At 49.4% G+C, this 18927-nt stretch overlaps 1 protein-coding gene across 6 annotated transcripts in view; it reads right to left on the bottom strand.

Annotated features, from left to right (window-relative positions):
* Nucleotides 1-18927, bottom strand: part of MANBA (mannosidase beta) — an 81546-nt gene that overhangs the window by 53796 nt on the left and 8823 nt on the right. For 5 of the 6 annotated variants that reach the window (XR_008551576.1, XR_008551575.1, XM_054694613.1 and 2 more), the window contains 4 exons: nucleotides 9913-10007; nucleotides 8250-8355; nucleotides 7082-7252; nucleotides 1907-2030 (listed from right to left, as the gene is read on the bottom strand). Coding sequence is in view for 3 of the 6 variants with exons in the window: in XM_054694613.1 (XP_054550588.1) it covers nucleotides 1907-2030; nucleotides 7082-7252; nucleotides 8250-8355; nucleotides 9913-10007 (496 nt within the window). In the remaining 3 variants the exon portion in view is untranslated. Of the gene's footprint in view, nucleotides 1-1906; nucleotides 2031-7081; nucleotides 7253-8249; nucleotides 8356-9912; nucleotides 10008-11602; nucleotides 11706-18927 lie in introns of all 6 variants that reach the window. The other variant, XR_008551577.1, reaches the window with a different exon arrangement.

Raw genomic sequence — 18927 nt, 5'->3', positions numbered from 1 at the left:
GGGAACTGGTCCCTCCCTCCTTTCCCTCCAGCTCCCTTTCCTTCATTTTCCCCCCCAAATATACTAGAAGGTATTTCGGCATATATCTACCAGCACACATGCTTTGTCACATCGATTTTCATGATAATCTCACTTTGTATACATTTTCCACCCTTATAAATGTAAAGTGGCACAAAATTTTAAAAAGAAGCCTCTGAAAAGTATATTGTCATTCATCCCCTGCTCATGGATTGGAAGAATAAACATTATTAAAATGGCCATCCTACCAAAAGCAATATACAGATTCAATGCTATTCCAATCAAAATCTCAATGGCATTCTTCAAAGAAATAGAACAATTATTGATGAAATTCATATGGAATCACCAAAAACCCCGAATAGCCAAAGCTCTACTGAAAAAAAAAGAAGGAAATGGAGGCATCACACTCCCAGACTTCAAACTATACTACAAAGCCATAATCATCAAAACTGCATGGTATTGGAACAAGAACAGACATACAGACCAATGGAATCGAATAGAAAATCCAGAAATAAACCCACAGATTTATGGTCAACTAATCTTTGACAAAGGAGCAAAGACTATGCATTGGAGCAAAGAAAGTTTGTTCAATAAATGGTGCTGGGAAAACTGGGTCGCTACATGCAAAAGAATGAAGCTTGACCACTACCTCACACCATACACAAAAATCAACTCAAAATGGATTAAAGAACTAGACATAAGACCTGAAACCATAAAATACATAGAAGGAAATATAGGCGAAACACTACGGGATTTGCACATCAAAGACATCTTTACAGACACATCACCCAAAGCAGTGATAGTGAAGAGAAAGATAAACAGCTGGGACTACATCAAATTAAAGAGCTTCTGCACAGCAAAAGAGACAATAACAAAAACAAAGAGAAACCCCACCAACTGGGAGAACATTTTTGCACCCAACACTAATGATAAAGGACTGATCACAAAAATCTGCAAAGAGCTGATGAGACTCAGCAACAACAAAGAAAATACTCCAGTCAAAAAATGGGCAGAAGAGCTAAAAAGAAACTTCTCTGAAGAGGAAATGCAAATGGCCAACAGACATATGAAAAAATGTTCAACATCACTTGTAATCAGGGAAATGCAAATCAAAACTACCATGAGATACCATCTCACACCAGTGAGAATGGCACATATTAAAAAAACTAGCAACAACAAATGTTGGCGAGGATGTGGAGAAAAAGGAACTCTTGTGCACTGTTGGTGGGAGTGCAAACTGGTCCAACCACTATGGAGAGCTGTGTGGAGATTTCTGGACCTACTAAACATAGAGATTCCATATGATCCAGCAATTCCACTCCTAGGTATTTACCCAAAGGACACAGAAACATCAATTCCAAAGAGCACCTGCACTCCTATGTTTATAGCAGCACTGTTTACAATAGCTAAGCTTTGGAAACAACCCAAATGCCCAAAAATAGATGACTGGATCAAGAAGATGTGGTACATATATACCATGGAATATTACTCAGCATTCAAAAAAGATAAACACATGCAATTTGCAGCAACATGGATGGCACTGGAAGGGATCATGCTCAGCGAAATAAGCCAAAAAGAAAAAGAAAAATACCGGATGGTCTCACTCATAGCAGGAATCTAGAAAACTTAAATAAGGGACCAGGAAATGAATATAAGAAAGTGAAAATCAAAATCAACAAAAAACTATGAACCAGAGACACTTGTTGGGGGTGGGGGGCGGGAGGGGAAGGATTGGGGTCAGAATGGGGCGCTTGCAATTGTATGGGGGAATATAAAAATAAAATTTAATATTAAAAAAAAAAAAAAAGTATATTGTCATATTCAAATTATAACCCTAATTCTTACAAGGGGGAAGCTCAAAGGAGAAAGGAAAGAAAGCACGTCTTACCATAGAGAGGAGCAAAGGTGAGGTAGTTCAGGTGGCAAATGTTATAGGCTTCAATGCTGACGTCTTTCCAGATGCCTTGGGTAGGGAAGGAAGGGCCCCAGTCCCAGCTGAAGGAACACTGCTCCTGCAGTTGAGGGGCAAGTAGATTCTGGTTACCATAAAACTTAAAACACTACGAAAAGCCTTTAAAATGGGAAGGCTGTCCTGCGCATGTGCGAGGGCTGCCTTCGCACAGCCTCAGAGTCGGCAGCGCCTTACCCCTCCGCCCAGAGGAGGGGCAGCAGGAGTGGCTGCTTCTGAAGCCTCCTCCTCCCTGGGGCCCGGCATCCTGCAGCCTGGGATGTCCAGATGTCATTCTCAGAAGGACGCTGTCACATCGTATCAGCTCACACCCAAATTAAGTCTCATTTTAACTCAACTGCCCACTTGAAAGCCCTTACCTACAAGCAGGGTTACATTCTGAGGGCTTCAACATACAGATGGGGAGAGGGGAGGGTTTTTATACAGTTCAACCCGAGTGTGTGTGTGTGTGTGTGTGTGTGTGTGCCTTCACGCCCTGCGGCCCCCTCCCCTTTAGGGTGGCTGGGCCAGGTGGGTCGCTTCCAAACAACAACAGCATAGGAGCTAGCACTTCCAGAACCAGGTGAGAAAACACACCACCTTCTCAGCTGTCAACCAGCAGGGGCAAGCCTGAATAGCCCCTGCAGGTGCGTCCACCCAGATGAGGCGCAGTGCCCAGCCTGGCTACCAGCACAGCGACGGCTTCCTGAGCAGGACATAGCCAAGCCATGCCTGGATTCACGACTGCAGAAAGTAGTGACAAATGTGGTTTTAAGCAGAAAATGTGACGACGTGTATCAAAGCCAAAGATAACTAATATCGAAACTAGCATCTGAACCTGTGTGACAAGGGTGAATTTGGCAGAAATGTTCTACGAACACAAAATCTAACTGTGGACATTTACTTTTCAAAATACAAAATGACAATGAGCAACATGGCAGTTACCCTCCACATTTCTCCAGCACATCTCTAGGCCTGGGTGGCATGGGCAGCGATAGCTACACACACCCATGTTCTACTAAGAATATTCTACTCAAATGCAATAACCTAAAGAATGAGGAGATGTTTGTGAACAGGTTTAAGGAACTCTGGTGAGACAGGCCAACTGCCAGCTCCCTTCTTCCAGCAATGACTCGGAAGTCCTTGCTTCTGAACCAAGAGCCCCAAACAAGAGTTCAAGATGATGCAGACCCCAGGGTGGGCGCAACGCCAGACACTCTGCCGCCTGCCTCCCGACTGTTCCGCAGCCGCTCCATGTCCCTATCACTTACGAAGGTTCCAGTCCCAAGCAGGTGATGAGTCCCTTAAAATAAACATCTTACAGCGTTACTTTTCTAAGTTCGACTGCAGAGAAAAATTATTATCAAAATCCGCTTAATTAAGTTGTAGGAGGAGGCAAGCTCACTGGGTGCGGCCAAAGCCCAGCCCACACACTGAAGTCCTCACCCAGAGACATGGGTAGAGCAGGCCTGAGTCCGGCCAAGCCTTCTGCCAGGCTCTGACTTATCAAAGACAGAGATAAATGGACAGAAACCAAGAGCTACACCCATTCCACTGAAATCGCCAGGGACCATCTGGGTCTTCCGTCAGAACCCAAACCCTCGGGGGCAGTTTGCGGGAGCGTGCGTAAGTACAGAGGCGCGGTTCCACCAGGAAGCGGGAGACACATTCAGCATGTTACATGGCCAGTGACCTTCCCTGTCAAGGGCCACAGGTCTCTCCTGTTGACACAACTCTGCAGATAAAGGTTTTCACTTGCTCAGAGAATTCCTGCATTGCGCTCTCTGCTCCACAGTGGGGGACCTCCCACCAGGGCACCACACACCTGGTCCTCTCTGCCCACAGGCCCCGGGAAAGCCAGAGAGTCAGGTGTCAATGAAATAGTGACAATCACGAAGAGTTTCAGAGGGAATGGGGAACACAGAGTGGGAGGATGGGCGGGGGTGTCGAGACAAGGTTTCCTGAAAAACAGTGCCTTTTACACGGAGAGATGGGGTGAGACTGCCTGCCCAGCGTCTGGGGGAGAGAGTGAAGCACCCTTTTCAGAAGGAACAACTTGCACAGAGCTCCAGGTGCAGGGAGCTGAGGGAGAACGAGGGCAGAGGGGCAGGAGGCCGTAGGCAAGGGCAGCGCCAGGACCCTGCACTGCAGTCTGAAGGCAGCGAGAAAGGGAACAGCTCTGGATGCTCCCTGTCTGAAAAGAACATTCTGGGAAAATGAGTAGAAGAGGCAAAGGAGGTTGGAGGGCTGCCACCTAGGCGGCAAGGCATTATTCCACGCAAGAGACGCTGGCAGGCCGAACTCCAGACAGGCAGCAGAAGCAGAGTGGGAGATGCAAGAACTGGGAAGGGGCAACATCCACCTCACCTAAAGGAGCTGGTGACGGAGGGAGGAAAGAGGGGGGTCCAGAGTGACTCGCGTTTCTGCAGGAGCCACTGCTGTAGGTACCCCCATCAGCAGGATGGGGAGCCCTGGGGGAAGGGACAGACTGACCTTTGGGGCCTGGGAACAGACAGGACAGACGCCGAATGGGCAATCAAGAGAAAGGCTGGCACCCTGAAGCCGTGTGAAGTGAAGACAACATGCCGGAGGGACGGGCAACTCCATGGGTTACTGAAGGCGGCAGGACAGATGAGAGAGGGAGGAGGGCGTGCGAGGACAGAGGGGCCTGAGCACCAGGACTCTGCAGAGCAGCGCGGCCAGGATGGTGGTGGCAAACGGGAGACGGTGCAGACTTACAAAGAGCTGGACAGGGTCCGCCATGAAAGATGGACAGAGGAGGCAGAGGCCAGAGGGGGCTCATGTTGGATGAGGAGCTGGAGGGGGCTGAGACTAGGGAGAGCGACATCCTGCCTTATGGCCTCCCTTCTCCACCCACTGACGTCAGAGAAGCCACACATGGGTGTCTGCCCTTCGCCCACTTCAAGCCTATGTGGCACAGCAACAGACACCCCTCCACCTCCATGTTCTGGATGGCTGTGGGGCACCTTGGGATGCAAAGAGCTCCAACCCTGTCTTTCCAATGGCTCCTCCTATCAACACCAGCAAGAAGGAGTGGGAGGGATTAGCTAAATACAAAAGATGAGGAGGCCCAAGAGCACAGATTTCAGAGCCAAGATCCCTGCTGTGGGCCCGCCCACCAGGCCATGTCAACATAGCCAGTAACACCACACACAGCTCACTGTGCCAACTGCTCTGCACCCGAGCTGGTGCTCTACCACAGCTGGCTGCTGCAACCTGGGTCCGACTCCAGATTTCAGCGACAAAGGACTTGTTTCTACCTGGATAACCTGGAAATGTACTCTAAATGTTGCCAACTGAATGAGGGTGGAGGGGGATATACTACATGGATGTATGTGTAACACATTTTTTTTTTTAAGATTTATTTATTCATGCATACAAGAACCGGGACAAGGGCCAGATGCACAGGAGGGTGAGAGGATTCACCAGAGACAGAGCGGGGAACAGAACAGGCAGACCCAGTGAAATACACTGCTGAGGGGAGCAGCAGGCGAGACAGGCGAGGTCTGCCGAGCCCTGTGGGATTCTCGCCGGCCGGGATCAAACCCGTACTGCAGAGGCTGCGGACAGCTTCACAGCGCTGTGCTCAGCCGTTTGCGCCACCAGGGGAGGCCCCGACACATATACTTTTACTGACGACCTGAAAAGTCAACTTTTCACGTTAGGATCCAGAAAGTCCTGCTTTTGACAGAAGCTCAACTATGGAAAAGGAGAGGGAGAAAGCGCAACCTCTAGTACCCACACCAGCACACATGTGAGGCTGAGGCAGGAACACAGGGACTCTTCACACAGCAGAGTGAGCACGAAACCCTCAGTGGAGGCTCTCCTGCCCCCAAAGCAACACCCCAACACTACCCAGTTACCGTAGACCAAGCTAACTGCCGCTAAGGCGCTGGCACAGATTCAGCGAGGGTAAACACAAAGGAGCAGGTGTCCAAGCTCTTACATAAGCCTTAAGATAACCACCTAAACCATCAGAGCGAGTGAGATGAGGGTGCAGCTAAAGGGTGCTGAGAAAATACCCTTCTCTTCACAGTGTAACAAATAATTACTTTGTTGTTTCAAGTAATTGCCACATCCTCCAAAAATGGAAAGTGGAATTACCAGGTTATCTAGTAATCCCACTTCTAGGTACACATCCAAAGGAACTGAAAGTGGGGTCTCAGAGATATCTGTACATACATACTAAGCAACATCACTCACCACAGCCACCAAGTGCAAACACCCCCGGAGCCCACTGTCAGACAAGGGGCAGCAGACAAAATGTGGCATGCGTAGACAGTGGAATATTAGTCACTGTTAAAAAAGGGAGTCCTGTCGTGTGCTATAGAATGGATGGACCTTCAGGGCCTCATGCTAAATGAAGCAAGCCAGACACAGTAAGACAATACCCAGTGACCCACTTACAAGTGGTGTTGGGAGGGCGTACTCATAGAAACAGCAAGAATGGTGGTTGCGGGGAAGGGGAGTGAGGAGATGCCATTGAACAGGAATAGGGTTTCAGTTTTAAAGAAACCTGTTTCACAATAACAGGCCTGCACTTAATAACCTCTGCACTGTACAGTTAAAAGAGCTTATGAGGGTAAATTTTGTGTTACCTGCATTTTACCACAATTAACTTTTTAATATCAAAAAATAGAAAAATAAATGCCTCATAGGATATTTTTGTAACCATGGATTGGAATAATCCCAAGTCATGCAGATGGAACCAAAGAAAAACCATGTTCTTTGTGGGCTTTGTTATCTTTTTGTTTGATCTTTATGAGACCCTAGCAGTAAAACGTAAGAATAGGACAGGAAATACATTAATATTTGCAGGAGGCTTCCTAGTAATAAGCGAACCTTACAGTTTGGTGAAAAGAAGGGGAAGAAGAACATTACATGACAAGTCACTGACATCTTTTTCTATTACCTAAGTTAAGCAGTGTGCTTCAGGGAGGAAACCCAGAAAGACAAGGTTCTCCAGAAAAAGTTCACAGAATGTTTTGGCTGTTACCCCAGTGTTCATATCCCTCGAAGGGTATGGGACAGAGACGCCCTCCGTTCGGGGCTCGCCCATCCTCAGGCTAATGCCCCGTGTGGGGAGACCCTTACCTTGCGCACAAAGTTGACGTGGCACTCGCCCTTCTGCACAGTCGGGGGACAGGCGGGGGGCACCTGGTAGCTGGTGTGGGCCGCGCTTCGCTGGGCCGCGTACAGCACAGGGGACTGGAACTGCAGCTCCACCCGGTTCTCAGCCCGGAGCAGCCTGGTGATGTCGAAGCTCTGGGGGAGAGAAGGACAGGTGTGGGAGATGTCCGCACCTTGATGTCGGCAAGGGTGGCAAAGGCACCCCCAGTCGCCAACATCTTCAGCAGGCAAAGCTCTGCTCAGAAACAGAACAAAGTCATCCTTCTCTTACAGCCAAGCCTGTTCTCTGGCCCAGGCCTACGTTTCTGGGTTTCTCCTATTTTTACTGACAAATGACAGGCCCAGGCAAACAGAGCAGGTGGGACATGTCTTTGGCCCTGGAGTGTCTGCCCTGCCTGTTCACACATGGCCTTGGCCTGCCTGCGGTCTGCTCAACATTCCAGGTCAACCTGACCCTCCTGAGTGGAGGGCATTTCTACAAGTCACAAGCTACTTTTGTTCTGAAAAGTCTACCCTTTAAAAGAAGGGATGGAGATATCTTAGGTGATTATTCCAGAAAAAAAGGAACATTTTCTCTTGTTTTTACTTTTTTTGTTCTTTTTTTTTAAAAAAAATTGTATTATTCCCTATTAAGGTAACACTGGTCTGCAACACTGTGTAATTTAGGGGCACAGGCTCACTCCCCTCACTCCCCTTCAGATGGATGTTTCAACACCACATCCACCCACAATGCACCCACAGTCCTCGACCATAGCCCATTCAGCCCCTCTCCACCTTGTTCGCTCCCTCTATGGCAGCCTCAGTTCTGCAGTCAGATTTCTAGCCTGTGCTTCAGTTTAGTTTTGTCTGGAATGTTCTAAAACTGCTGATCCGTTGTCGATTCCTATGAAACCAGGACTGAACAGACGGGATAGGGATTAAGGGAGTGCTGGGTGTGCTGGGAGCTGGGCCCACACCTTAACACCAGCCTAGGGGATCCCTCAGGAACTCCGTGGGGCTCCCAGTGTTCTCAACATCCTACAGATGTGGCCACCAAGAAGCCAAGCATCTAATCAGAGCTTCAAAGAGCTTGTGGTGCCTGCATCGTAAGGGTGCCCCGGACACACATGCGCCTGAGGGGCTCCATACTTACGTATCTATCAAACATGTTGTCTGTTTTCCCGATGGTAATGTTATTCAGCAGGATTTTGGAAACTGTGTCAACTCCTTCGAAAATCATAATCACTTTTTGCCATTCACTAAAAAAATAAAAAATAAAAAAAAACAAAGATTTTTAAAAGATGTATGAAACATGAGGTTAGATAACTTATCTTTAGTAAGAACGGAAGGAATATACATTTCACAAAGAAAAAAGGTTTTGTGTATGTAGTTCACAGGACAGCTTAAAGGCCAATGAAATTTTCCTACGTATTGCTTAATACATTTCTATGCTGAATAATCCAACCTATCTTTCGTCATAACAAACACCACAAAAATCATGAGCCCAACATATAATTTCTGACTGCATCTACATATTTTCTAGAACTTCACAAAGTTCCTATAAGGACCAAGTCAAAGAACAGACACCCGAAGCTCTCGCCAGTGCTTACCCTTGGCGACACTATGGAAGAGAAGGCATTAGCCCCTACCACGGGCCCTGTGCTCCAGTAAGCCCCGCAGGGAGCTCAGCAGTCTCTGCGTGGTGTTCAAACCCAAACACACAAAGAGAAAACTCTGAATGCCTGACTGTGCAGTACGGAATTGGTGGACTCCCTACAAGAGTTCTGGCCTTTGTCACAAGGGAAGACTCAAGGAGGAAACAGCAACTTACAGAAGAATATGAATGAAATAGAGCACGTAAGATACGCTGCATGGGTATAGCCACAGGGTAAGATGTCATTCAACAAGATCAAGAACGAGGTTGCTAAGTGACGACACAAATGAGCTTTGAGTAGAAGCCGGTGGCAAGGGACCAAGCACTGTGAGGCCCATGCATATGAGATTTGCAGAAGAAACAAATACAGAGAAGAGGCCTGAGTCGAGAGAAATGTTAGGCAAAAATTAACCAAACTCGGAGAGAACGAACACAGGAGGATGAGCTGAGGAGATGGAAATGGCGCTCCACTGGAAAAACACAAGGAGTCAGAACATAAAGGAAACTTTCAGTGGGATTTGCTGAGTACAAGGTGACACAGGGCTGCCAGTGGCGGCTTTAGGTCTTATCTGGAAACAGCAGCTTGGAGCACATAACTGCATGATGTTCAGCCAGTCTTTTGGCTTCTTTCTCTGAACAGTCTAGGAAATAATCACCAAAAAATCATACAAAAGGGAACAGGAAGTTTTTTTGTGCTTAGCAATAATGGTGGGCGATATGACTGGGAACGTTCTGCCTTGTGTGGAAACAGCTGCGGAGAATGACACACACATTCCTGAAAACTGTGCCTGGGGTTTTTCTCCCGGCCGCTCACCATGACATCAGGCCAGGCCATCACCTCGACGGCTGGCTACCACCACAGATGACCTACGTCTGTTCCCACTTGACAATACTGTAAATGCACATCCACTACTGAGCATGGGGGTGGCCCGGAGGAAATGGAGATGAGAACGCTAACTTGCTTTACGGGACTATTAAAACCACCAGAAAAACGAAGCAAGGAGACAACTGTGTGAAATGAAGTGGCCTCCCCAAGGACAGTTCAGGACACAAGCCCACATTCACTTCCCAGCACGAGGCTGCAATCTGCTTGTCTCTGATGTGCAACTTAAACAAATAAAAAAGTATTGCTTAGAAAAAGGAGATTGGCTGGAATACATACCTAAGGTTAAAGGGGATTTTAAACTCCTTGCTATAGGTCCAGTTATCCCAGGAGATCCATCTGTACTTGAGGTCATTGAATCTATAATAAGGATCCTGTTGGTAAAAAAATTAGGGTAGATGCTTAAATGCACAAAAATAAAAGAACTTCATTAATGATAAACACCTAAATTTAGCGAACTCCTGGCCTGAAAGTATCATCACTGCCTCCGCCAGCACAGCTTGCCCTAAAGGCTAATAGCCCATCTACTCACAGACTGTCACCTGAACAGAGTCGATGTGGTTTTCACAAGCTCAAAAATACTAAAAAAAAGGTTTATTTTAAAAAATCCAAATATCAGAAATAAAGATACTCTAGGATGTAAATAATATAACGCCATTATCCGTGAACACGTGTGGAAATTAAGGCAGTCGTCCCTTGGTGCACCCGATGAGGGATTTCCGAGGGATCAGCAGGGTGTGACACTGGGTACCCCTGAGCTCCTCACAGAGCAGCAAACACCACTCCTCGGGCCGCGTAGAATTTCCAAAGTTTCTCTCCACTCAGGTTTACTACGTGGGCAAAAAGGAACTCCAGAGAGAACACACAGGCAGCCCAGGCACCGTCAGACACACAAACCAAAGGCTTCCTCCATCATCCTAGATGCACTCAAGCGCCGAACGCGCTCTCGGCTGCCTCCGCGTGAGCCGAGAACAGAGGTGTCCATAAAGGCAGGTTCCAGGCTACTGAGGGAGAAGCAAGTCAAAACCACAGGGAGACATCACCTCACAGCTGCGAGAAGTCCGTTAAAAAGACCGACAAGTGCTGGGAGGAGGTAGAGAAAGAGGAGCTAGTCACGCTGTTGGTGTGAACGTGCAGTGGAGCAGCCAGAGGAAGAGGGATATGGGTTCACCTCCAAGAACTAAAATGGGAGCACAATATGGCCCAGACCCCCACTGCTGGCCCTTCATCAGGAGACCACGAACCAGTGACTCAAAACCAGCAGTTCTACAGTGTTTACTGCAGCCTTCCTGCAACGGCCAGGGCCCGGAAGCAGTCTCAGGATACTGGACAGGACACCACAAGACGGGTCTGTCCACACCGCGGAACACCAGCCGGTCGGGAGGAGAAAGGAAATGCTGCCACTTACAGCCTAGTGGAGGGGTGCCCGAGGCCAGGTGAAGTGAAGCAAGTCACACAAAGACAAGTGCGGGGCGATTCACACACACGAGGAAAGGAAGGAATGGAAGCAGGTGAACTGACAAAGCGAAACGACCGTCGCCTGGCAGGCTCCAACGCAGCGAGGCTTCCGAGGATGGGGTGGACTAGGCCCCAAGGGGTAGGGATGGCAGAAGAGACTGGCCAAGGCGCAGTGGACACGGGCGCAGCGGCAGACACGGGAGAGACCACCGGCCCAGAAGGCCACGGACGGTCCCCCCGGCCCCTTGCTGCAGAGCCTCCAACCTCTGTGACCTCTGCCGACTCTGCCCCGGGGTTCCCAGGTGCTGCTCAGTGTCCGTGTCCTCCTTTTCATGGTGCTTAGGTCCTTCTTTCCCACCCGCGGTCCACCGTCCACCTCCCCGATGAGGGCCCCCAGACAGAACAGAAAGTCCTGGTCACGACTGTGGCCAAGACCAGCTTGGGGAGGGAGCACCGCCAAACACGTCCCCAGCTGGGACAGACAGCCGGGCTCCCCAGGGCCCCCACTCACATGGGGAACGGAGGTAACCCTGCGCATCCACGGAGCAGGGCTGGAGGGCCGGCTGGATGGCATATGTCCTCTACCCGGCACCAGCCAGCACACAGGAGTGTCACTGCAACAAGAAAGGCAGCTCAGGAAGGTTCGACTGGAAGAAATCTGTGACAAGCTGCGAGGGGCAGGGTAGCTAACAGCAGACAGACACCAAACTGACCCTGCTTAGAGTGAGGTTCTGCTCTGCTAAACAGGGTGTGCCCGGCTGGGCAACTTGCTTCCTTCTCTGTTTTTCACACATGCACAGAGGCACAAAGACTCACCCCAGCCCTAGGAGCAGTGACTGTCACTGGCGACAGCTGGTTGCATAGGGCCTGGGGCTCTCACGCGCCCCTGTGCCTGACAAGCCCACGCAGAAGAGATGAAAGCTCTGAAGACGAAGGTCCCAGAAGGAAGAGGAAGCACAGCCAGGAGTGAACCGACTCAGCCCAAGGCCAGGCTGAGGCCGCTCACACAGGCTCCGTCCTGTGTCCCGGCCACCGCTGTGTCCAGGTGTGGGGCCACTGGCCTCCCACTCACTGGCCAACATGCCCAGGCACGAAGCCACGCAGCTCATCCACTCCCCACCGGCACCTCCAGCAGAGCCGTGGCCACCCGCAGACACCACCCCAGAGGCAGAGCCCGGCCACCATGTATGCAGTGCCTGAGCCAGGCACCAACAAGTGACCCTCACGCTCACTCACTGTCCCCGACACACCACAAGGCCGCAGCGCACGTCACTGACTGGGACCTCTCGCTGAGAACAGATGAGTAGCCAGGTCCAGCCCACCCAGTCCCCAGTGCAGTTCAGAGCAGTGCCTGGCCCCACCCCAGAGGGAAGGACTCAGGTGGAGCTCGACGAGGAAAAGAAAGTCCTTTCAGCTATTGCATTTAAAGGCCTGGTTTTCTTGGACACTTAGGGGGGGAAAGCTTAACATTTACTCTAAAACAAGCAAAACTGAACAATGTTTAGATAAGGATCTGGAGATGTTTGGTAGAAAGCAGGACTGTTCAGGACGGGGTTCCCTTTGGAGGCAGCCAGTGAAGGTACCAGAATGTGCAGCCTCACAAATTGGATGGGGATGGGGTTCTTTTAATAATTAAGATTGCAAAATTCAAAAACATGTGTGCCTAGAACCTTCCATTTATCAAGGACTATATAATAAAAAGGGAGGAAAAGGGCATGGGAGCTAAGGCCCCCTAAATCACAGGGGCTTATGGCTTGCAGCCTGGAGACTTGTCTCTCCACCCTCCAGCATCCCCCAACTTCACCGCCCTCCTTCCCCCAGAGGGGCTGCCGCAGGGAGCACCCACGCCATGAGTCAGTCGGACACCGTGGCAACCTGATCATCTCCTCCCAAAATCCTTAAGTCAGTAACCCTGCTTCCCAGATACAGGGGAGGAACACTTAAATGTTAAGCTTTTCCAGTTTTAGAAGACCTCTTTTTAACTGACCACAAAGGATTCAAAAAGAGAATCATAAGACCACACAGACCATTTTCTCAGGCACTGCTAAGTGCCAGGCTACATCTCTGAAAGATGGGGCTGCGTGCCAGGAGCGAGTCTCCCAGCGAGCTGAAGGGTGGGTGAGACCACAGCTGGCAGGCAGTGGGTGGGCGGGTGCATGGTCCATGGAAGGAGGCCACCCTGGAAACAGGGCAGGGCTGGGGGGTGCTGGCAGGTAGAGCCAGGTAGGGATAATCTGTTTGTTGTGGGTTCAAGTCCCAGTTCAGTCCTAAAACCTGTGATGCTCTAATAACATCTAATACTGTTTGCTCAGTTCTAGAATGGGGGTAATGACAGAGTCTCCAGGATCAGCCTGAAATTTGCAAGAGAGCCCAGAATGCTTCAGGTCATGTGGCGAGCACTCAATTAGTAAGAGCTTCTGCTACCATTGTACGTACTGATGTGACACGGGTCTAAGATGTGTTAGGATAAAGGAAAACGTCAGTGGCAAAAAATACGCTTGTACAGAACACATCAAAAACATTTATGGGAGGGCCTCCCTGGTGGCACAGGCGGTTGAGTGCAGCACTATGACGACGTCCGCAGCCTCTGCAGTGAGGGTTCGATTCCCGGCTGGCCAGGGAGATTCCTCTCCTGTCTCCCTGCTATTCCACTCAGCAGTGCTTTTGGTCCATCTGCCTGTTCGGTTCCCTGCTCTGTCTCTGGTGAATCCTCTCACCCTGTACCCCTGGCCTGTACCCCAGCTCTTGTATAAGTAAATAAATCTTTAAAAAAAAAAAATCTATGGGAGAAAACTTTGGTTAACAGTGACTGATTCTGTGCCAGGAACTGGCAAACCAGGAGACAGGACAGGAAGGAGACTCCTCATTCATTATACATCCTTAAATGTTCCTATTATTATATCCTTTACCTGTTCCTAAAAGTCATTAAAATTAACTGACTTCTGGGCCTCCCCTGGTGGCGCAGCGGTTGAGCGCTGGGCTGCGAAGCTATCTGCAGCCTCTGCAGTGCCGGTTCGATCCCCGGCTGCCGGTGAGGTTCCCACATGGCGTGACAGACCTCTCCTGTCGTGCCCGCTGCTCCCCTCAGCAGTGTATTTCATCACTCTGCCTGTTCTGCTCCCCACTCTGGCCCTGGTGAATTCTCTCACCGTCCTGCACTTCTGACTGTACCCAGTGCTTGCACAAATAAATAAATAAATAAATAAATAAATAAATAAATAAATAAAATCTTTAAAAAAAAAAATTAACTGACTTCTTTTTACAAAAAAGAAACACCATGTCTAATAGGAGAGATGAGGAGGCAGGATGGTTATAAGACTGAACTACAAGACTCAACAACCAACAATAAAAGAGAGAAGGAAAAAACAAAATGGCACTGAACTCCCAGGCCTGGTGACTAAGGAAGTACTGCAGTTTTTATAAAAAACAGGCAAAAATGAGAGACACTGGGGGCTGGAGAAGGGGACAATGGACACCTGGGTATCGCATGCCACGCAGACATTGGTGAGGGTCAGAGGCATGAGCGGGCCCGTCCCCGGCACATGTCAGGAGGGGACGCAACACAGAGCACTCCAGGCAGTTGAGCAGAGACACTGGCCGCAACTGAGGGGCCCAAAGAAAGAAACTGGCAGGGTCTTGTGGAGAGGGGCCTCTGGGAGGGCTGCACTGGGTGGGTGTCCTGGCAGTGACACCCCATGCTCTTGTCAACTCTCACTAACGTGTTTACCTGAAAACATGGCTTCTTCCCTCCCTGACTCTATCCTCCTGGCCCACAGGCAGCGTGGGATGATGAACACTGGCCCGTCCTGGCCCCACGGTTCAGTGCACACCAGGCCTGCGGCCCTACCTGCTATGAGCCGCAGCTGTACAATCCCTTCCGCCACCGGGAGGCCTGGGGTTACACCAATAGAGCACCTGGGAGGGCCTGGGGCTAGATTGCACCCAGAGGAGGGCTAAGAGGTACAAGCCCTTGAGTACCTACCCAAGGAGGAAGCACAGGTCCACACATGAGGATCAGGGTGTTGTTTTATTTTATTTTATTTTTTTTTTTTTTTAATTTTCTAGAGGCATGTCTTATTTATCTATTTTGTTTTTGTTTGTTTGGTTTACACATGCACTGGGTACAGTCAGAAGCGCGGGAGGGTGAGAGAATTCACCAGAGCCAGAGCGGGGAGCAGAGCAGGCAGAAGGACCGAAGCACACCGCTGAGGGGAGCAGCGGGCGGCAGGAGAGGTCTGCGCGCCATGTGGGACCCTCCTCCGGTGGCCGGGGAGCAGCCGGGGATCGAACCGGCGCCGCAGAGGCCGCGGGCAGCTTCGCAACCCAGCGCTCAACCGCTGCGCCACCTGGGAGGCCCCAGGGTGTTGTTTTAAAGAACACGGGCTCAGAAACCTCGAGGTTCTCTTTTCCCAAAACCTGAGGACACTAGGGGCCTCCCTGGTGGCACAAGGGGTTAAGATGCAACCTATGAAGTTGTCCGCAGCCACTGCAGCACGAGTTCAATCCCCCGGCGGCCAGGGAGCAACCCACATGGCGCAGCAGACCTCTCCTGCCTCGCCCGCTGCTCCCCTCAGCAGTGTATTTCAGTGGATCCGCCTGTTCTGTTCTCCACTTGTCTCTGGTGAATCCTCTCACCCCCAGCATCTCTGGCCTATACCCCAGCTCTGATATGCATAAAAATAAATAAAAAAAACTTGAGGACACTAGCGAGTGAGGACCCTCATGGCGCAGATTTAAGCTTCACATGCGAAGCCACTGGCCATCTCCGTCCCGAGCACCCTGGTGCTGAGCAGCCAGAACATGGAGACATCTGACCTTTCAGCGAGTCTTTTCCTGAAAGTGTGGGAGACGCATCATAAACAGATCCCAACGTTCCAGCCTAAGTCCTCTGTGAAAGGTCACATAAAGCCAGATTGAGATAGTCCACCCTTAGGATAAATGTCTAGTCATCTTGGATCCGAGCCACGGGACTGCCGAGAATGCAGGGAGCCACGAAGCATTGGCTTGGGGATGTGTTTACTGCTAGTAAAATGGTCCCAAAATACTTGGGCTAAAATTGCGGCCAGGGCCTCCCCTGGTGGCGCAGCAGTTGAGCGCTGGGCTGCGAGGCTGCCTGCAGCCTCTGCAGCGCCAGTTCATTCTCCGGCCGCCGGCGAGGGTCCCACAAAAAAAAAAAAAAAAAAAATTGAGGCCAAATTGTATGTTTACATGCTTGCTATAAATGCCTCTACATAGAAAAATTCTGAATGGATAAAGCACATTTCAAAATTTTAACAGCAGCTCTGGAAGTTAGGTCTCTAACTTTTCTTCTTCTTACTCAGGTATATATAAAAGAGGAAAAAAAGGAAGCTTTTCAAAACTCACACTGGTGAAGAATTGCGCCTGAAGCTCAGAACATTTCTAACCAGAGTGACCTTATCTGGGCATGGGTCATATCATATGGTAATGAATACATCGTTTTGCCTCCCTCGAATGTAACCTCCCACAAAATAGATAGCGCATATGTCTCTCAGGCCTAGTGCACTGTGTAGGTGACAGGAGGCTGAGTCAGTAAACGACACCTTTAACAGAAAGGCTCTCCAAGTCACCTAAGGGTTAGATTTGGGTGTGTGCCAGGACACAACCAAGGCACCACAGAGACGCTCATGAAGTCAGAATTCCATCTCGCCGGAACCCCGACATTCTCCTTGACAGCTGTCTCTGACACCTCACCAACAAAGCTGTTGGGTCTAGTTTAAAATGTGTCTTCAGCAAAAGCAGTACTAAGAAGGGAAGCAGGGGCCTCCCTGGTGGCACAAGGGGTTAAGATGCAACCTATGAAGCTGTCCACAGCCACTGCGGCACGAGTTTGATTCTCAGCCACCCAGGGAGCTACCCACATGGCGCAGCAGACCTCTCCTGCCTCGCCCGCTGCTCCCCTCAGCAGTGTATTTCAGTCAGTCTGCCTGTTCTGTTCTCCACTCTGTCTCTGGTGAATCCTCTCACCCCCCACACCTCTGGCCTGTACCCCAGCTCTTGTATGCATAAATATTTGGGGGAAAAAAAAGAAGCATATAGCAATACAGGCCCATATTTAAAAACAAGAAATATCCCAGAGAAACCACCTAATCTCTCATCTTAAGGAACTAGAAAAAGAGCCAAATAAACCCCAAAAGCCAGTAGGAGAAAACAATAAAAATTTGAGCAGAAATGAATGAAACAGATATCAAAAAGACCATCTGTAGGGTAAAGAAAATGTCAGGCTTTTCTGCCCTCCCACCATCAGGATAGATGATGGATCCTTGAGGTCCTGAATGCATGCCTGATGGCGGCACCTGGAGCAGGGTGTGGGCATAGGTAGATGGGATTCACCTGGGCTAAGACTGGGCTTTTAAGGGCGGCGTCATGGGGACGCCAGCAGAAGCCGAGCAGCAGCAGAAGCCGGAGAGAAGCCGACAGAGAAGCAAAGAAGAAGCAGAGAACGCCAGAGAGAGTGTGGATTTGCTGGGGGCTGGAAGGCCTGCCGGCCTCCCGGACCCCAGTACCCCTGCCTGCCATATGCCTGGTAAACCCCAATAAAAGACCCACAAAAACCCACTGAGGACTCTGACTCCTCCTTTACCCGGTCTGCATGGAATCAGAAAACCTGCACTATATCCGCTCCTGACCTTACACCATCCAAAAAAAAAAAAAAAAAACAACAGTGAAACCAAAGCTGATTTAAAAAAAATAAACAATAGACAAACCTCTAGCTAGACAGAAATCCAGAGGATAAAAAATTACTATGAACATTTCTATGCAAACAAGTTCAACAATCTAGATGAAATGGGAAGATTCTTAGAAGTATACAATCATCCAAGACTGAGTAGGGAAAAAATAGAAAACCTGAATAAGCCAAAGGAAATTGAAACAGCAATCAAAAGTCTTCCCAAAAGCAAAACTCCGAGGCCAGCTGTTTTCACAAGCAAGGTCTACCAAACTTCAAACGTGAACTGATGCCTATTATGCTCAAACTCAAAAAATTGAAGAGGAATACTTCCAACTACATTTTAAAACCTCAATAAAATCTTAACAAGTTCAGGCCTTCCTGGTGGGATAAATGCAACGTATCTTAACAGAGTAAACGCCATGTAAGGCAAACCTACATCATTCTCAATGGTGAAAACCTGGAAGTCTTTCCACTCAGATCTGGTACAAGATAAGACTGCCCAGTCTCACCACTGGTCGACACAGTACTGGCACAGCTAGAGCAAGTAGGAGCAACAGAGAGCAGTCAGAGGAATTCAAATCGGGAAAGAGATGAAGCCATCTGTAGGGTAAGGTAAAAGGTATCAGGCTTTTCTGCCCTCCCGCCATCAGGATGGATGACGGACCCCTGCGGTCCTGAGTGCATGCCTGATGGCGGCCCCTGGAGTAGGGTGTGGGCATGCGTAAGTGTGTCCACCTGAGCTAAGAGACTGGTTTATAAGGGTGGCGCAGCAGAGCGCGGTGTCGAGGGTGGAGCAGTGGAGTGTCCGGAGGAGTACAGCGACTACAAACAAAGGCGAAGAGCATGTGGCTGCTAGAACCGTTCATAAACCTGCCCAGAATGGGTTGGCTGCCTTACACCATCATTACTTGCAGATGACATGATAATATACGTAAGAAGCCCAAGAAATCTGCAGGAAAACTGAAACAGTAAAGCAGTTCAGTAAACTGGCAGGTTCAACAACCAAGCACAAAAATCAGTTGCCTCTCTATACGCAAACAATGAACTAGAAGAAATTAAGAAAACCAGCCCATTTAAAAGCACACATACCAAGAAAAAAAAAAGACACCTAGGAGTAAATGTGAGCACAGCGAAGGGCCTGTATAGGG

This window comes from Talpa occidentalis, unplaced genomic scaffold, assembly GCF_014898055.3.
Source record: "Talpa occidentalis isolate TD23 unplaced genomic scaffold, MPIMG_talOcc4v2.1 talOcc4.13, whole genome shotgun sequence".
In the NCBI taxonomy this organism is placed as follows: domain Eukaryota; kingdom Metazoa; phylum Chordata; class Mammalia; order Eulipotyphla; family Talpidae; genus Talpa; species Talpa occidentalis.
Note: the sequence above shows the minus strand (reverse complement) of the source record. Positions and strands in the feature narration are given on the sequence as shown.